Source organism: Andrena cerasifolii, chromosome 15 (genome assembly GCF_050908995.1).
Source record: "Andrena cerasifolii isolate SP2316 chromosome 15, iyAndCera1_principal, whole genome shotgun sequence".
Lineage (NCBI taxonomy): Eukaryota > Metazoa > Arthropoda > Insecta > Hymenoptera > Andrenidae > Andrena > Andrena cerasifolii.
This window is the reverse complement of record NC_135132.1, coordinates 5,190,357-5,210,731: the sequence shown is the minus strand read 5'-3', so window position 1 is coordinate 5,210,731 and position 20,375 is coordinate 5,190,357. Positions and strand designations below refer to the sequence as shown.

Genomic DNA, 20,375 nt, shown 5'->3' with positions numbered 1-20,375 from the left:
TATAGCAGCTATTTGAGTTCATTGTTCTTCGGATTCAGAGGTGGGACGTGTCTTTGATTTTTGCATTGAAAATAATAGATAATTTTTTATTGTAGAGGAAAAGTATTAGGGCTACGAAGTAACTAATATTTTTAATATTATGAACTTTTATAACGACAGCTTCCGAATAATAGTAGAACTATTGAATTACCGTATTGCAAAGTTTCAGAACCACAGAATTGTACAACTGCAGAATTGCATGGTTGAAAAATTGCTTAATAATGCATCGCATCATAATAATTGCAACACTGCAAAATTCTGATAGTAAAAAGTAGACACCAATTTTATTAAGATCATTGGACTATTAGACACCTCCAAAAAAAAACTGATTATCAATGAACGTGCCTTAATTATAAAATTGTTCAGATTCACAAAATTAAATATGTTATTAAAACAGTCAGCAGTGGAATAAATTAAATGCCCTCGTAGTCCCCATTATACAAAAAAAAATCAAATTTTCCTAAATTAATATTATATAATACAATTATTGCTCGTGGAAATTTAGACTTTTGTCTCTCCTATAATTTGCAGGAAGCTTAATTAACATTAGACCCAGGTCGTAATGTCTCACACGAGGGTAAAGTACCATAATTATTTCCTAAATTCGAGGCACCTCGGACACCTCCCTACTCCTGAGCAAGAAGTCAGCGCAGAGTGCATAACACTTCTGCTGTATACATGCATATGTAGTTACAAACATGAGAAATCACGTGAGACTCGTGCACCACGTGAGAAGAACACGTTACATCATACCAGAGGAAGTTACATCTGAAACACTTTTCTCTATCATTATCATATGGGAAAGAGTTTTAATCACCATGAGAAATTATTTCTACTGGCAATTACGTTTAAAGACTTGTTTCTTCACTGCATTCATCATTTTTAGTTTATCTTCTTGACTTTGAAACAGGCCAAAATTCTCATTCTCGGAAACTTGCTGAATTATTCTATTAATTTTTTTATAATATTTCGCGTCACTACGTTGTGATAATTTTTCACTTTCTTAAAGTCTTGTCATTTTAATTAGACAAATTAATAAAAGGTATACTAGGTGTTAGGAGTTTTTAACACAAAGTAAATTTTTTAATTATTAATACATCCGTCCAGGAATTGATGCAATATTTTTAATGCTGTCTCTGCTATATTATTACGAATAATATCTTGCATTATCTTTATCTGCATTCTGATAAATAATACCTTAGTAGCTCTTCGTCTAAATTTCAATTATAGAATAAAAGTAAACTTTGTACCTTTGCATCCAGATTTATAAAATCCAAAATCTTAAACGTTGATTCTTGTTTTCTAAGTGTGGAAAGAGGATGCATACATTAGTTAAATTAGTGCAATGCTGCAAGGATTCGGCAGTGTGCATTCTATTTATTTTATTTTCCCTTGCACGTGGACTACACCCGTCCTTTAAACAAAGGCGTGTGCAACTGTTAAACGACTTACCAACCCTGAACGAACGAAGGACTCGATGCCGAAGGACAGTCTGCACCGGGAATGCATTCCCATAACATTTTTGCACTGCTTGCGGTGCAGTTATAGTGCATAAAGTCCAATCGCTCGTTGAAAGGAGCCAGGCCCGTACGAAAAGTTCGTGTCGCAAAGCAGAGGACTGTTTTAAGGATTGTTAATGCGGAGCTCGATGATTATTTAATTTTTCTTTTTTTACAGACATATTTATTGCATATTATTTGTACTTAATTCTTCTTAAATATTCCTACTGACTTTTTAGCATTTTTATTTAATTGCTATTTACTTGTTGTATATTTAGTCTTATTTTTTATTCGTTATTTTTAATTTTTTCATTAGCATTTGTATCTATTTATTGTAATATTTGTTAGCTTTGTAATTATCTATTAGTGGCTTTTGATACCTGTACATAAAATTTAGGAAAACAAGTAGTATTGCACTAAGAATATTATTAAAATTAAAAATGTGAATTCTGTCACTGATTTATCACATAGTAGCTAAATATGACAATGTATGTCAAAATAGTTGATGAAGGCATTGACAAGCTGTGCCTCTCATTAAAATTCACGATTCCTATCAAATTTAATCACCGTGACATCAATTATAATTAACATCAATTATTATCGCCAATCAGACACTGCAATCTTCCGCAATATATGACAAATTATTAATGAATGGAAACCTGGGAATAAAAAAAAATGATTTGACAGATATACAGTTAAATCGTTACAACTACAATTAATGTGATGCGTTTAGAATTCAATTTAATTACTTCGATCAAGAACTCCACTTCAATTAATGCGATACGCTTAAAATTTAATTTAATCGCTTCAATTAAAAAATCCACTTTAAAATTTCTGTCAAATTCGTGTCTGGAAAAAATATTTTTAAATCAGCCCTTGTGGGTCATTAAATCAATCACGATCACATGCAGCCGAACTAAGCAGCTGTATGTTAGAATGTATTATAAAACAAAGTGGCACGGATCATTGGAAGAATGACAAGAACTGTAAGAATGGTTTTGCTGCTGTGTTTCATGTGTAGTTAAGTAACATCGAAATGTTTGGCGTAATGGTGTCACCATCGACGTCGACAATTTTCAGTTGACGAAAGAACAGTTGTAAAAATGGTTTGGCAACTGCGTACGAGTGACGTTGGAACGGTGCTGACTTTTTTCTTGAATCGATCGAGAGAAACCCTTCGGTTACATCAGAAAACAATTTACGTTTTTTTCTTCTTAAATTATCGCAACTTGGACGAATGAAGAAAAAATTGTACGGAAATGTCATAGGTAGGGTAGATGCTCCATTTGTGGCCACTTTAAGGTATTGTATCAGTTTTGGGCACTTCTTAAAATTTTTGAAAATTCTGATATTTAATTGTTACTTAATTAATTATTAGCGATTGCTTTTATCATTTCACGAGTTCCAGAAATCTTTGAATTCCTTTACATTTCCATATATATTATAAAGTAGGGTAGATGTACCTTCGTGGCCACTGCCCTATTTTTGGCCATGTGCATAATTATTATCTTATTTTTAAATTGCTTGCAGATCATTATTATGCGGAGAAGTTCGCATCATAAATATTTTGTTTAGTATACCGCCAGAAATATAAGGTTACATTTATTGCTTACACGGAAAAATATTATAAATATTATAAGTATTATAAATATTATAAGTATTATAAATATTATAAGTATTATACATATTATAAGTATTATAAATATTATAAGTATTATAAATATTATAAGTATTATAAATATTATAAATATTATAAATATTATAAATATTATAAATATTATAAATATTATACATATTATAAATATTATAAATATTATAAATATAATATTTTTCTGTGTAAGCAATAAATGTAACCTTACATTTCTGGCGGTATACTAAACAAAATATTTATGATGCGAACTTCTCCACATTATAATATATATGGAAATGTAAAGGAATTCAAAGATTTCTGGAACTCGTGAAATAATTTATTATTTAAGCAATTGCTTTTAAGCAATCGTTAATAATTAATTGAGTAATAATTAAATATCAGATTGAAACTAATGTTATTGTCCACAATTCTATCTCGAATTAAATTAATAAAAATCTGTCAATCTACCTTGCATAGAGACTCCACATTTTTATTTGATTAATTACAGTAAAAATTTTTTGCAAATTGCTTGAAATTTTCCAAGTTAATTTCATTCGATTATATTTAAGTCGAATATATTTGGAGTGAAGCTGTAATAGAGGACATTAAGCAATTAAGTATTTTTTATTCGATTCTAGATTTATTAAGATTGGAATGCTTAGTTTATTTGCACTCACGTTACCTCATCGGTTCAGGAAATATTTTTGTATTGGGTCGGGGCTTGTTGAAAAACCGACTCGACTGCAGTCGATGGATCTATAAAGATACCAATCTTTAGGCGACAATAAAGTGTCGTAACAGTTTCTTTTCGGTGACACGCCCTCTGATTTAAAGAACGAAGCTGTTGACCGTGAATATCCTGATTTCGTGACTCGCGATCACGATCTTGCTCACGAAGCACTGAAGTTCAAATCCGGATATTCAAATTGTAAACACCGTGAAATCGTTTCACACTTGTTATAATTTATCAATTTAATAATGTCAGTGACGAGGGAGGTTTTTAATCATGAATTTGTGTAGATTAATCTTAAACCAAAAATAAAAACTTGATAATTTGTATTTCTCGTTTTGTTTAGTTTAGATGTCAAAAATCAAAATTTAACATGACTTGAAATTGAGAAATTATAAATTTAACATGACTCTAATTGAAAAATAAAATTTAACATGATTTGAATAGGAAAATTATACATTTTAAATGATTTGAATATGAAAAAATAAAATCTAACATAAATTGAATTAAAAAATTATAAACTTGGCTTGAATCGAATTTGAAAAAATAAAATCTAATATAAATTGAATTGAAAAATTATATTTTTGGCTTGAATCGAATTTGAAAAAGTAAAATCTAACATAAGTTAAATTGAAAAAATTATAAATTTGGCTTGAATTGAATTTGAAAAAGTAAAATCTAACATAAGTTGAATTGAAAAAATTATAAATTTGGCTTGAATTGAATTTGAAAAATTTACGTTTTGAATGACTTGGGAGATCATTACGTGATTAATTCTCATAGAGGGACATTTTATTTACGTAACAGGTATTTAGCTTAAGAAAATAAGTGGCAATGTGTTTTACTTTTTTGTCGTGTTGTGTAGCAATAAGTAGGAAATGAGAAGATGTGGAGAATTGAATGAAATTTTATGGGAATTTGGGAATTCATGAATTACAGAAAGAGCAGAGGTCTTATTAACAATAGAGCCCGTTGGGTGTGAATCGTACGAGTAGGTGGTAAAGTCTTAACCTATCGGTGTGAGAACGTCATTGTTCGGTTCAGATCGGTTAATCGATCGAACCGTTGATAGAATTGACCATTTCATTTTTATTTTAGACAATGCTGAGTGCTGTTGCACTTGGTGACTAAGCGGTATGGAGAACAAGATTCTTCATATTCCAAAGGGTTTGCAAAAATCTCAATAGCAATGTGATAATTTATAATTCCATAATGCGCTAGGTAAGTACCGCGGAGGGCGCCGCCTCGCGGTCACTTTTTGAAATGTGGGATGATTAATCGAATGTATGATATGGTTGAATATAGTAGGGAAAGGAAAGAGGGTGAAATTAGCGGAAGGGAAGTCTTAAATGTTTGAAATTAGTTCAAGGATAAACTCCACCCATATACTCCCAGTAATTAAAAAAAAATCCGAGAGACGGCGCTAGCGCTCCGCGCCGGAGATACCTAGCCCATACAGATCAGTCATAGGATGTAATACAGAATTTAATATGTACGTATGTATACTTTATACAATTTCATATATTTTGTTTATTGCTATGTGACGAATTTGTCATTTGCTATAAGTACTATATATATATATAGTTTCAATTTCTTCATAATTTATAATTTCTCTGATATATATATATATCAAAATTAAAAATATAAATTATGCAGAAATATATATATATATATATATTTTTTTATAGCAAATGACAAATACATATATATATATAAATATATCAAATTTAAAAATATAAATTATGGAGAAATTTTCGTTTGCAATATATTATACAAATTTTTGTAATTCTGAAGATTTGTTTGATTTGTTCTTCCATAGAATATTATGTGAAATTTTGTCTAACGATAACTTATAGCTAAAATTTAGAGTTTATCATATTGGAATATAATAGCAAAGGGGTGGCATAAATGTCGCAAATTTCACCAATGTAAAGTCAAATTCTAACAATTTCCGCAATTTTCTTTTGATCTTCACGATTCCAGGAAACCGAAATTAAGTAATACACCAGCATCCTTTTTAATTCATGTCATTTTTCAAATATTGAATACATTATTCTAAACAAATATGTGTACTGGATAATTATTTAACTCGGACTATTTGTACCTTAAGGTAACAAAAAAGAGTGAGCAACAGATTAACTCAAGTATTTATTTTTTGCCCTCTGTTCCTTCCACTTTTCCTCGTTTCTGACTACATTTTTGATCTTCTGAGAATTTCGGATCCTTGTTCCTCAAAAATTTCATTGGCTAATGATTCATCATGCTTCTGCTCCACTATTCTGCAAAAAAACTTCTATCAACATTTTCTTCGTTGTCTCAATGCAACTAAATAGTAAAAAAATAACTTTAATAAATTTAAAAAATAAATTTCAAGATTAGTCAAACTTTTTTAACGATTGAACTATTGATTGTATAACAAATGAAGTGGTACCTCGATAAATTTTATTAACTCCCGGCGATTTACTCATTTAGTTAAATAATTTATGAATCGCGATATAGTATTTAATCGAATTTAACGCAATAGTAGACCGAGAACTATAAGTATGACGTATCTGCACGACCTGCACCACAGTTCGTGAGAGAATGACTTATGATGTCGAAAGTGCTATTGGTTTTCATCGAGAGGCTTCCAAACTCCCCACTACAATACCTACTTCGAGGTTCCCCGCTCTTGTGTCAGAGATTAGACTCTTGCTGAAACTCCAATCGGGATAGCCTTAGCGCATTGTTGCTGGAAAATGAGCACCATTTGTCAATACATCCAATATATGAGTTTGTTAACGCGAAAAGCCGGCGAGAGGGGTATTTCCCAAGGAATATGGTTTATCAGCTTGTTAGTTAAGGGTGCAGAGGAACCTGATGTAAAATCAGGGAGCCTCTAGAAATGGAATCAAATGCGGACGAACTTTACTTTAAGGGGACTAGGCAATCGAAAAATCGATTTTTTTATTGCATTTTCCGAAAGTACTGTCTTTTCTGAATAAAATGCCGCTTGGTTTATAGTAAAAATCGCAAAATTGTAGATGTGGCAGCTAAAAACGTCAAGCGGCAACCTATAGCGTCGCCTTTGCCCGGAAACTTTAAACGCATTTTTCTGAAATATTTTTTTCTCTTCATTTTTTCCTGATTCCGAACGCATTGAGGTCCAGATCGACTTGGAAAATATTATAGGATGTGTAAAACATGTGCCATTTCGGCGCAAACCTCTGATATGGTCCGTCAAAATTCGAGATTTTCATAAAAAAAATCCGGTGACTTCTTAATTTTTTTTATGAAAATCATAAAAAAAATTTTTATGAATTTTTTTTGTCAGTCCTTCTTATTATTTATTAATTATTGTGGAATCGTGTTAGCAAACGAAAAGCAAACTGGATTTCATTTTATAAATAAATTTTGTAATCACCTATGAATTTTATTGAGTTCGCATTACAAATATTTTTATCTATTCAACTCGGCTCCCTCAAGATTAAATCCTGAGTGCCCGACTGTATTAACCAACCCAAATCAAATTTCCCACATCCAGAAGATGGAAGAAAAAAGAAGCAGTTATAGGTTAAATATCGTTTTATTAAATCAGCCCAGATGATATGTACAAAACAAGTCGAATAACGCAGCCGACGTCGCCGATGGAGCAACCAACTCCCCGAAACCTAACCTCAAATCAAGTATTTCTGAATAGTTGTGGCAGGGTACGACGAAAGAACGAGGGGGACTCCGTACGACGATTTCCCAGCCTCCGCGATCAGGCCCACTTTTGCGTTGATGTGAGCAGCTGCGTGTTCTGCCTTGGCAAGGGCCACTTCCGGTGTATCGATCACGCGACCATCCAGCGCCACTCCTGGGAGCACGCCAGTCGTCGAAATGAGTGGTCCCAAGTTGCTGGTGAGGATCACATTATCAGCCGACTTTAGCGCCTCGTTCGCGAGGGTGAATCTCTCGTTGATGTGCGCTGCAGCGTGTTCTGCCTTGGCCAGGGCCACTTCCGGTGTGTCTACGACACGACCATCTAGGCCGATTGGGGCTCCAGGGACCAATTTCGTGAGTATCAGTGGGGATGTCAATGGGCCCAGATGGGGACTCAGCAACAGGCCTGGTCGAGCGACGGCTGATGCCAAGATGGCGGATAAAATGATCTGGAAAAGAGGGTGAATCAGTGGTGGACTGGGTCTGAAAATTTTGGTTGCTAGGAGACAAAGGGGGCCCACCCACAACTATAAACTTCAGTGTGAAAGTTAGTTAAATCGTAAATGTTAGTTGCATACAGGAGTAATATTGGAACTTTTATTATATTTTTAAGCTACTAAAAAGTTATTAACATTTTTAACATGGGCCCACTTCGCGAGGGACCCACAGGCACACTTGTCATCTAACAAGTTGACACCGGACTAGTTTTTTGGGATGTAAAATAGTGGATTTGTTTTGCTTTGTTATGACGTTTTGGGCCTCTTCACGTGGGACAGTTTTGTGACTGGGGAATTCAGATTTTGGGTATATTCGGTTGGCAGAGGAAGTGCTGGTTTAACGAGAATAAAGAAATATACCAAAATACTAGTTTTGAACTGCAAAAGTGCTTCGTGTGGAAAGGGACTTAGTTTCATTTTGAGTTTTATACAAATCTGTTTTAGGCCCCTTTTACACGAAACAGTTTTCTAGCTTTTAACGGGAATTTCAGGTGAATTCATACGTTTTCTATTTTTTTTTAAAGCAAGGTTCCTCTGTCAAGTGTATATTCTTAAAATGTCAAATGCCAAATTGTTAATTGCCTGATCGATACAATTATGCAAGCGAGTTCTAATTACACAGTAGGCTACAGAAATTATTATTTATTAAATAAAGCATTAGTGTTTGTAATTTTGATGGAATAATTATGGATTATAGACTCCAGTAGTGTAAGGTGTTACTCAAACAAAGTAAATTAGAAATTTCGAAATGAAGCCCGAATATTGATTAGTATAAAAATTACAGTTGTCAAATTGTAAACTCTGGTAAAATTAAGGAAAATTTTAAATATGTATAAACTGATAGTAATTTATGAACAATGTAAAACAAACTAAAATTATCCATTTCCTTTCTTATATATTATATTTCTGATTGTAAAATATTTCGATCGTACCTGAACTAAGATTAAACTTCAATTCTCAAAATTCATTGTGTGCATCTACTTTTTAATATTACTGTTACTTTAAATATTAAACAATTGTGTTGACAAAAATCTATCCAAAATAACCAAAAATATAGTGCTCTCACAGATAAAAATTACAAAAATAGTTCTCAGTCTCTTGCTTCGCAATTATTTCACATTTAAAGCATTTATCAGCATTGAAATTATTCAATTTTCAAAAATCATGAGAATACTCAAACATTAAAAATTAGTTGTACTTCATCAAACCTTCCAAAATTATAATTATTCGTTCAAATAGAACAAACATACATATTGTCATTCTTTGTGAAAGAATGTCTAAAAGTCAAAAGTTGTCAAAAGTTGTCAAAAGTTGTCAAAAGTTGTCAGAAGATGTCAGAAGTTGTCAAAAGTTGTCAAAAGTTGTCAAAAGATGTCAAAAGTTGCCAACAGTTGTCAAAAGTTGTCAAAAGTTGTCAAAAGTTGCCAAAAGTTGTCAAAACTTGTCAAAAATCTATTTAGAATCCTTCAAATTCCCCAAGAATTAATTTTCTTTACTAAATAGACCATTCGAAAATTTACATTAAATTCCTCAAACATTAAAAACGTTTCGTTCAATCGTTCAACAAACAACTTTCATTAACTAAACAACATTAACTATGCATTAACTATGGTATGCAATGATTAGAACACTCACCAGGGTGTTCATCGCGTACAAACGTGGGCTCCTTGCGCGCTATCTGAAGCACAGTACTCGCCAAGGTGCCTTGGGCTGGTCTTATGGTATCCACCTTGTCTCATGGTCTTTATATAGCACCTGGGAAAAAAGGTTCTGCTCCATGGGTTCCCGGATCGTCGGGAGAACGCGCGACTGGGAAACGCCCTGCCCAATAAAATCCAATACACCTGACATTGAAATTAGGCCCATTCGCGACTGCTAGCAAACGTATTTTTAGTACGGTCCACAGTGGAACGATTGCAAAGAGGTGGGAGCGTCCACTTGGTGATCGAATCTGTCACAAAGTCGATTGCGTGTGATTGACTTCAGCCGACACGTTTCACACTTTTTTGCATTTGGGCAAATGGACTTCTTTATCGTCCACTTGCGCCATCGATGATTTCTTTATTCGATGGCCTTGCATTTTGACCGAACGTACAATCTTTGTGGAATTTTGATAAAAGTACTTTTGTTTCAACTGTGTTTGGAAAGCTTTCGTACGGATTAGAAGACAGTTATGGGTATTTTTTGTTCTGGAAATTGTAGAATTTTCTAAAATTTGTGCCGGCTGTAAGATTTTGAAATGAATCTTGGACTCATTTGTGTTCACATTTTAGTGTTTTGGAAATTCCAAATTTTTGCTATTGACAAATTTACAGGGATTGTTTGTAGTATCTGGAGTTGAGAGAATTTTGATGAGTTTTTAGTTCAGGGAAATTGCAAAATAGTTTGAACAATTTTTAATTGAACGATTTTTAAAGATTTCCTGGCGGTTTAGCTACTTATAGTTTTTGAGAACGAATTTGCATCCAATTTTAATGTTTTAAAATCATTATTTGTAATTTAGAAATTTGTAGAAATTTTGGTTATTTAGATTTCCTGGGAGACCTGGTTTTGTTTTTTTTTAACTATAGGAATCTTTGAGGAAAATGAAAAGACAATTTGAGATGATTTTAAATTGAAAATTTTTAAATGCTCTGACAGGTTTTTTGGGGTTTCATTGGCGGAACTGCTCGTTGGTTCCTTTCGCCATTTTTTACAAATCTATCGGATTGGTTTCGTTGCTGGAAAAGGATGACTGCGTCACATAAAAAGAGATTGTAGATGTACAGTGATATGTAACAAGAAACTAGATGATATAACGTTTCATGTTTTGTGAAATGCTAAAAAGTAATGCGGATGGAATTGGTTATTACAGTCGTCATTTTTATTTCTACACTTTTAACAAAGACTCGTCTCTTTCTGATTTACAACTATGATAATTAGTAATCGATTCTAGGGAAAGGTATAAATATTGTTTAGAAAAGGCATCAAATATTACGTTAACCATCTGACCGCTACAGTAGATCTCACTAGTTTCTTATTTAATTTTGTAGTAAATAATACGAGAAAGTTGTAATTTAAATGAAATTTGTTTATAGTAAATTTCACAACTGTGTCGTCATTGATGAAAATTAAAAAAATCTCCAACACAATTTCTAGTTATAAATATTATTGCCAACTGCAGCCAAAAATGCCTAATTTCTTCACTCTGTATACAGGGTGTCCTCTAGATATTAATGGCAAGTGTTTTCCTTGACACAGGTACTACTTTTCCTACCATTAACACCAGAAAAGCTAATATATATCGCCAAAAAAACACCTTCTATTTAATTTCAACTTCTCAATGCCTGGTACAAAACATTCCTCGTCACCCAATATAAAAGTTTATCCCCAGAACTAAGGGCTCTTTCACACAACTCGCCTCTACAGGTCGCAACTATTATTTCAAAAACATTCAATTGGTAGGAAAGTGTTTTCTAACCTTTTTTTGAGTCGCGACCCCCTTTGATAATATTCAAATAACCTGCAACCCCCCCCCAAATAAGGTAAATTGGATAAGGTAATGAAAACACATTAAAAATAGGTATTTCAGAATATAATTCTAACTTAATAATATTTAATTATCTTAATACATATGTTAAATATACTTAAAAATATTAAATTATCTTATTTATTGTGCTTTGTTTCATTTATGAAAAATCGGTGTTACGTCATTAATAGAATATGGGAATGTAACCATATTAAAATAAATAAGTGCTAAGAATCGTCAACTAAAAATAACCACAGCGATTCCCCAAAAAACACATCGCGATACACAGGTTGGGAACCACTGTGGTAGAGATACAGTTAGTTTAGAAACGATATAAAACGCACAATTCCATCCGAAATAACGACAAGAGCCACAAAATGATCTCGCGTGAAAAAGGCTTAAGGACACTTTTACTCCTTTATCTGCTTCAGGAAACACTAAATACTTGAGTTTACATAATTGAGGAGTCCTTATAGAAAACACTGTATAAATACCAAAATTAAAAAAAAATTCTTTTTATCAGGAAATGTTCTACTTGCCAATGGTAATAGTATAGTATAGAATTTGATTTTTGGCTCTTTTAGTCTTTTCTACAAGAGCTCTCCAATTATTTATTTATTGGGAATACATAAACAATACTGACGTTCCGTCAGAAAAGTGTCCCGCGTAAAACGGCCTTAACGCTCCGCTCGCGACCGAAAAGAAGCGCCACTCGATCCTCGCGGCCTCCGAAAATCGAGTAGCCCGACACCGCGGGGGCGACAAGGCGGAGGGAAAAAATAGAAGCCAGGCGTGATGTAACAACGAACCCAGGCGAGGCAGCCAGGTCTGCCCGACCTGGCCGATCGATTACGCGATCGTCGGCCTTCGATGGCGTCGACCTTGGCGACCAGGGCCAACGCCAGGCGAAGAAATGACAACGGGATCGGGTGTCTTCCCTGCTGGGAGGCACGAAAATGGAGCCCTCCTGAGGATTTTTCCCGAGGAACCGCCACCCGCAGACCGTACTCGTTTTACAACACGCTTACCTTGCCCCGGGGGGACAGAAACGCACCTCCGCTTCTTGATACCTGGTTGCCGCTAGGTCTATTGTATCATCCACGGGATTTTTTCCGCCGTCCCGTGGACAGATCGTCGTATTACGCGAGCTAGCCGGCCTATAAAAGCTGATCTAGGACGATCTGTCTCATAGTCGACAGCGTCCGATCCTCCGGCCGGCCAGACGACCGTTTCATCATCGATTCATCGTCGAGACACCCATCCAGCTGCTTCCAGAGCCGCGGCAAACATGACACCAGTTGGCTTGGTCTTCGCTGGCCTCATCTCCGTGGTCCTGGCCAAGCCAGGCTTCCTCACTGGCCCGTTGATCGCAACGCTCACCCCAACTGCGCCCGTCGGCCCTGATGGCAGGGTGCTCGACACGCCAGAAGTCGCCGTGGCCAAGGCGGAGCACGCCGCGGCTCAGCTGAACGAGAGGCTCAACCTAGCTAACGAGGCTGCCAGGTCCTCCGCGAACGTGCAGGCCGTTGTCAGTCAGGGGTCCCTGTTGGTCGCTGGCCCGCGTGTCCTGGTACCTGGCGCGCCAATTGGACCGGATGGCAGGGTCGTCGACACGGCGGAAGTGGCTGTGGCGAGGGCCGCGCATGCTGCTGCGCAGACCAATGAGAGGATCAGCCTGGCCAACGAGGCTGCCAGGTCTGTCGGAGCGGACTTGGCCAGGTAACTTTTGGATTCTGGGTGTGGGTTAGATTGTGAGATGTTAATTAGGTAATTAGTAGTATGGGTAGATGTTAATTAGGTAATTAGTGGTATGGGTAGATGTTAATTCGTAAGTTGAAGATGTAGGTGAAGGATTGAGGGTGGGTACCAAGGTTCAGGATTTGTGATTCGGTTTTTGGTTTGGTTATTTATTTTTTTTTACGCGTGCTGTTGATCTTTCTCAAACCCAAATGAGGTGCTTTGTTTGAGTAAGTATACGATATAAGAAGTCATATTGCGAAATTTTTTTAAGCATGTATTTCAAGTTTTTTAGAACCTATTGCTAAAGTGTCTCCAAACTAGCATGTTAATCTTCTTTAAAGTGTTACCCTACACATTTGTGAATTTTATCAAATTTCCCAAATAATATAACCTCTATATACATACTCCAGCATTTCTCACATACTTCACCAACCATTTATCACTCCCTAGTTTGACGCTCTAAAAATAAGGCAAATTTTTGGGATTTTTTAAAAAGAAAAGTATTCGGGATTACAATTCCAAACTTTGTACGTTCATTAATTGATACTTGAAGAATGCGCTCAAATTTTTTCATGGAATAATATTACTTTTGTCCAAAGTTACAGTGGTAATAGTAAAAGGGGTTGGAAAACAAGGTTTGTTGCTGGCGTTGTTGTGGTAGTCATCTGAAACAAAAACTGCAAAGTTTTTCTTAATCCATATGAGTGCGGTTATCGTATGAACTAGAACGAATAACAAAATACTGAAAGTTTTCATTTCTCGGAAAAGATTTTGTTAGTTTTCTATGTTGCAAAACTCGAAATTTGCAAATAATGACTTCATTCTAGTAATTCTACTGCTGTAACTTTGAACAAAGTTATTATTACTGCATACAAAACTATGTTAAACTACAGCAGTGGTTCCCAACCTGTGGGTATTGACCCTGAAGCGGGTCTAAAAGTGTTTTCCAGGTAGTCGCCGCGGTTATTTTTATTTTTTTTTTAGATATACGCATCAAAGTAATTAAATATTATTAGGTTAGAATTACACTCTGAAATACCTATTTTTAATGCATTTCCTTTACCTTATATGAGACGGGGGTGTCGCAATTTATTTGAATATTACAAAAGTGGGTCAGGACAAAAGTTTGTGAAACACTGAAGTAGGGCGACCCCTTAATCCCCTCAAAAGTTCACTATCTTCAAACAAACATCTGTTCCAGGACTGTGGTACCCATCGTAACCAACGGACTAGTCAGCCAAGTGGTTTCAGGGGCACAAGTGGGCCTCGACGGCAGAGTCCTGGACACCCCGGAAGTGGCTGTCGCTAAGGCAGCCCACGCAGCCGCTCAAATCAACGAAAGAATCAACTTGGTCAACGAAGCTGTCAGATCCTCAGGGACATTGGTGGCAACTGGCCCGGGTGTGACCGTCCCATTGGTGGCTGCCAATACAGTGGTGGTTCCAGGAGCCCCCATTGGGCCTGACGGCAGAGTCCTGGACACGCCGGAAGTGGCTGTGGCGAAGGCTGCGCACGCAGCCGCTCATCTGAACGAGAAACTAGGCTTGGCTACGGAAGCAGCCAAGTCTGCTGACGTCCTCGCTGTTGCTGGGCCTGCACTCGCATATGGAAGGATTGTCCAATAAAAAAAAAGGGAAAAACAAAGATACAACACACTCACGCGGGAATTTTTATAGCCTATAGTCGATACTTAGTTATTCTTAGTTGGGAGTACATATGTCGATCGGAACTGTCTCTGATATCTCTGCATTCACGTTTCTTGATGATAAGCTTGGTTGGGGTGATCGAATGGTAGCCTGGAGGATCGGGGAGCATTGAAAATTTTCTTCCAATTCTTCTTTAGTGACATATTTGTATTGTTTCTGACCTGGGGATTTATTGGAACGATTCAGATTTTGGGTATTCGATTGCCTTTTGCTTGAGAGTTACCCTTCGCTTCCCTCGACTCGAAATCCAGAGGGCGCTGCAATGACGAGATCGAAATGCTTGTAAAAACTGCCATAAGGTGTTAAGATATGAATGTACGCTCGAATAAAATTACATTCGTTGAAATTGTCCCTTTATTTCCACCCCTGCCTGAAATAGGGTGAACTGTACGATGATTGGCTCCTGCGGAAATCCCAATGTATATTTCTTTTGTGAAGTTTTTATGTGGTCTCAATTTTCAGTTATTATCGATGATTATAGATTTCTCATTAAAATAAAACATCTGGAGTACCTATTAAGTCTTTTATTTTAAAAATGTTCAATGAAAAACACAAATAGGCTTGAAAGTACAATAATTGGCACCCAAAAATTTGAGGTTATGTAGAAAAAAATAGGTAAAAACGAAGTATAACAGACTGTTTCATTAAATATAAAAAACCTACTACACTCATTAGTAAATCTGTATTTTAAGAAAACCGCTACCCTTCAGACTTTTTTCGTGGTGCTGCCAGATGCAAAATCTGTGATTCAACTACTGGAATTTGCAGTGCTGTAGTGAAAGAAAAATAATAAATTAAAAAATGGTACTTTCTGAGCTGGTACTTCTTAATATTTTAGTCAGGAGGGTCAATTATTAGTGCAGTGCCAGCATTAGTGTCGTTTATCCTACGTCGCGGAAAGTGAGCTGTTACCTGCCCGCTATTTTCTAGGACACCCGCCGAAAAATTCGCTAGCCGGGTGATGAAAAACTGTTGGCTTGAATTGCGTTCGGACACGCGATCGACGGAGATATCGATACATATTAATGTCAGGTGTAATTTTGTGGCAGAATGTATTAGTGTGTCAAGATCGATTGCAAAAAATTCGGGTCGAGGATAGTATGGAAATGAGACAAGAAGTCGTTACAGGTGTAGTGGAGGAGCAGTGCTGACTTCCTACATGCCGGAAAAGAGGTGAAAATTAAAGGAAGGACTGTGAATCCGTTTTTACTGCTTTAGTGAATCTCCAGTCTGTTTTCCCTGCTTAGAGTTTTAAATTTTATGAATTTTTCTCAGTTTTTCTAATCGATAGGAAATGTCAATTGAACTTTAATATATTTTCATTACAGCTTACCTTTTTTTTCAAATTAAGTTCAATTTTTTTAATACTAATTTTGGATAGAGTTTTCATATTTTTAGTAATAATAGGTCCTGTGAAAGATACTTTTTTGAAATAACTGGTATTTTTTTAAGCTAAATCGAATTATCAATTTTCTTTAGAAAAAATATTTTTTTCAAATGTGAAGGCTTTATTTTGCGATTTCAAATAAAGAAATTTGAATATACCGCAAGAAATTAGAAATTTCGTTTGTAAAATATCTCTTCAAAAATTAGAACTTAATGTGTTAAATAATTTGGGGATTTCAATATCCAAATTCCCTTGTTTTGGGAAAAAACAATGTTAAAAATAATGTTCAGTTTATGCTTTGTATTTTCGCATGCTGTGTAAATTAGTTCTGTTTCATTTTCATAATTATCCCTCTAGATTAACGAATTTAATTTTCCTTGGAGATGTATCTATATATAGCTTCAGTATTCCCTTCGTGGTAGTAAAACGTATTTCCGGCGTGCGTGTAAAGTAAACTAGTTATTAACGAGTGCGGTTAATGAGGGCTGCTATTAAAGATCGTATCGCGAACAGCAATGAGATCCAATCAGTAGACTTTTATAATATATTCATAAGAATTTGTTATTCTCGATTGACGATGGCGCTATAAAGTTTACATTCTCATTAGTGATATCTTTCCAAGTGTGCGCACATTAAGGAGATACATTAACAGGGTACAACACATCGACGAATAAAAAACACTAATGGCCAAGATACTACGAATGAAATTACAATAAAATCGATTTACATCGTGATAAGGAAATATATTTAATACCGAAGTGTAACAAAAAGTTGTCCGCTAAAAATAATGTGAGCGGTGTAGAAGTTTGCGAGTGCAGAAATTGACTTTCAGTATTTTTTTTTTTAATTTTTTACAAGAAATGTTATTGGTTTTATTATAAGCTTAATTTTGTAACAGATATTTGTAGATGAAGTACTTAGCAAAACAAAATGCTTATTTTCGAAAGAAAGTAGAATTCAAGGAACGAGGATATGCGATAACAGTGAAGCAAATACAGAGGAAATTTTTTATTTATAAAATTTTATTGAATCCTAGTCTTGAAATTCACTTGGTTGCAATTGTTTTGATGGTCATAAATCTAAAGACATCTTGAACTGTCGTGAGGATTGAAAATAACAGAAATTCATGTGGGGTATCAAAGAATAAAAAAAATTAACTTTAAAAAGTAAAAAATTAAATAATGGAAATAACAGATTGCATTGAGAGGGCAGCAATTGCGAATAAGGTTTAAATGGAGAGGACTTGGAAAAGCAGAATTAAAAAATTAGAAATTGAAGATAGTAAAAGGGATCGAAAGATCAAAAATTGAAGAATCGAAAAGTAAGAGCACAGAAATTAAAGGGCCTGACATCAAAGGTTGACAAACTAAACAATCAGAAATCTAGAAACACGGATTCATAGAATAAAAGAATTACAAACAGTGAAAGTGAAATATTACAAAATAGGAAATCAAAAATTCAAAAAATTGAAACTAAATAATCAGAAATTTAGAAACTTGGAATCAAAAAATCGAAAGCTTAGAAACTTGGAATCAAAGAATCAAACATTTAAAAACACTGAATGTGGGATATTACAAAATAGGAAATCAAAAATTAAAAAAAATGAAACTAAATAATCAGAAATTTAGAAACCTGGAATCGTAGAATCAAAAATTTAAAAACTGTGCAGCTGAAAGATTGCAAAATAATAAATCAACAGTTCTAAAAAATGAAACTAAATATTCAGAAATTAAAGACCTAAAGATTAGGGTTAGGTTACAAAACAGCAGTAATACTGAACCTCACCCATTCGTTGCTTAATTAATATTGCAATTAGTGATGCAAAAAAACTCGCCAGTATTATTACCATCATTATTAAACAAATCAGAATTGAAACAACGAAAATGAACGAAACCATAGTGTCATATACCACAACCCAACCACAGAATCCGCAAACTTCGACCTCTCATATCCCATTAACCTCAAAATCTGCCCTTTCCCCACCAAAGTCCTAACACCTAAAAAAAAGACACCTGGTGCACATATGAAAACAAAATACGACTCGTATTAATGATAACAGCCACCCAGCATCCTGCTGCAAGGCGTTGTCCCCAGGAATCCCCTCAGCTACTCGGCTGTTACGCACACGGATCTCGAAGGAGTCGACCCTGAAGGCGTACATATTAGGGCATAGCCCGTGTTTCAGGTTCGATCGCCGGAAAAAAGCTCCGTGAAAACGCTTTTGAAGCCGGATTCCGCGTGGACGAGCGTCCTTGAAGGCCAGCCACTTAACCACTTTCGTCGCGCTTCTTTAGCCCTCCTCGGTCGTCTCGCGCGTATTCGGGCGGCGTTGCAAGAAATGAGGATCCCTCGTTCCCCGTGATGTCCTGCCCCGACTAGCCTGCGTATATAAACGGCGGTTATGCATGAGAGGAAATCGAAGACGTCTGATCAAATCACCATGAAGTGTCTGCACGTGAGCATCGTTCCTTTATCGCTAGCGTGGGTGCAGGACGAGTGCCGAAGCCTTCCCTTCTGCATGCAGGCCTCCCTTTGTCCAGCTGACTGCGCCGTGGGGTTTTATGCAGCAGGGCTCTTCGATATTGCCTACCACGAGCTAGCTTGAATAATTTGAAGTGACCGAAGTGGGACTCTTGGTGTCTACTGAGATCCCAGGACTGGAGGATCGAGTGCTGTGGTTGTTGTTAGGATTTTATGACGGGATTGGTAGAGGCGGAGTGTGTGCTTGAGGGGATTTGATAGCTGAAAGAGAGTCTAAGTGCTTGGGATCATTTACCGCATACGTATACTGAGCAATCTCTTTGGGAAGGAGCAGAGTGTATGATGTTGGACACCAAGTTTGCTTGAAGAAGCAAGCGGGCAGCTGTTGCAAGGCAGTTTCTTCTTCGCGCTTTTGTTATCTGTACTAGAAATGCTGAACATCTTTTGCAGATTTTACTGACAACCTGCTGTCTCATATCTTCTGGCTTGGCCAAGCCAACTTCGGTCGTGGCGTACCAAGACAGCTTGGGGCAGTACAGTTTCGGCTACACCTCGCCAAACTCGGCGAGAGCGGAGACCAGGAAGCTGAATGGCGAAATACAAGGTGCTTACAGTTACTCTGATGACGGGCAGACTGCCTTTACTCTTTCGGCTACCAACCTGCCACAGGCGCCACTTGAGGTAAGCGCAGCAAACTTACAGGAATTACAATAATCTTTTCTTAATTCAATATTTGTCGAAGTTGTCGATGTGTTAAATCTGACGATAATCTTGTAAAAATTCGTGTCATTGAATTTTTTATGTATGCTCCATAATATAACACTTTTATCTCTAATCAACCCCTAACAATTTTAAAATATTACTTTGTCGACTTTTTTTATGTGGTTTTATATATCTGTTATAATGTAATATTGTTTTTAGTACACATATGTTCCATGGTTCTTTAACTTTGCTCTTCAAAGACAATAGTTAAGAAACAATAATAATCGTTTGGGGGTTACTGTATATTCTTTATCATCTGAGATACATAGGTCTGAACTAAAATTAGCATAAAGAGATAACATTTCATACGTCAATATACAATAAATGTTTTTTCGAATACACTTGTCCAAAGAGTACAGTTAATTTTGGTCGAAGAAACGAAACACAAGCATTGTGACAAAAGTTAAGAAATATATTTTATAACCAGTTTTAACAAAAAATAACGGTGCGTAAGTGTCTGTAATTTTCGTGATAGTCTAGTAAGATATTGGATAACCCTTGGAACTGGTGACTGCATAGCATCTGCGTGGCATCTGCGCAGCATTAATTCGATTAACCGAAGACAAAACCCAGCTGGTATTTGAGACCATATTTTTTGTGATTTTTTGCATTAACTCTGTTTCATTGGTGAAAGACTGAATTCCCAATTATTGACGTTCAAAGTAATCCCACGAAGGTTCAATTGGGTTCAAGTGTGGAGATTGACTTGGCC

General features: G+C 35.8%; 2 protein-coding genes across 2 annotated transcripts; one reads left to right on the top strand and one right to left on the bottom strand.

The window, feature by feature from the left end:
* Window positions 1-7,465: 7,465 nt before the first annotated feature.
* Window positions 7,466-10,397, bottom strand: LOC143376962 (uncharacterized). Its single transcript, XM_076827780.1, has 2 exons — window positions 9,715-10,397; window positions 7,466-8,031 (listed from the first exon to the last, which is right to left on the bottom strand). Exons 1-2 carry the CDS (start codon window positions 9,724-9,726, stop codon window positions 7,555-7,557), a joined length of 489 nt encoding a protein of 162 aa, XP_076683895.1. The 5' UTR covers window positions 9,727-10,397; the 3' UTR covers window positions 7,466-7,554.
* Window positions 10,398-12,767: 2,370 nt separating this feature from the next.
* On the top strand, window positions 12,768-14,967 carry LOC143376958 (uncharacterized). Its single transcript, XM_076827775.1, has 2 exons — window positions 12,768-13,306; window positions 14,529-14,967. The coding sequence occupies exons 1-2, from the start codon at window positions 12,876-12,878 to the stop codon at window positions 14,950-14,952; spliced, it is 855 nt and encodes a 284-aa protein (XP_076683890.1). The 5' UTR covers window positions 12,768-12,875; the 3' UTR covers window positions 14,953-14,967.
* The last annotated feature ends 5,408 nt before the right edge of the window (window positions 14,968-20,375 follow it).

Excerpts from the sequence above, each read along its gene's own strand:
- LOC143376958 (XM_076827775.1), top strand. The coding sequence starts at position 12,876 with ATGACACCAGTTGGCTTGGTCTTCGCTGGCCTCATCTCCGTGGTCCTG. Across the intron at positions 13,307-14,528 it reads GTCGGAGCGGACTTGGCCAG|GACTGTGGTACCCATCGTAA; the intron begins GTAACTTTTGGA and ends CATCTGTTCCAG.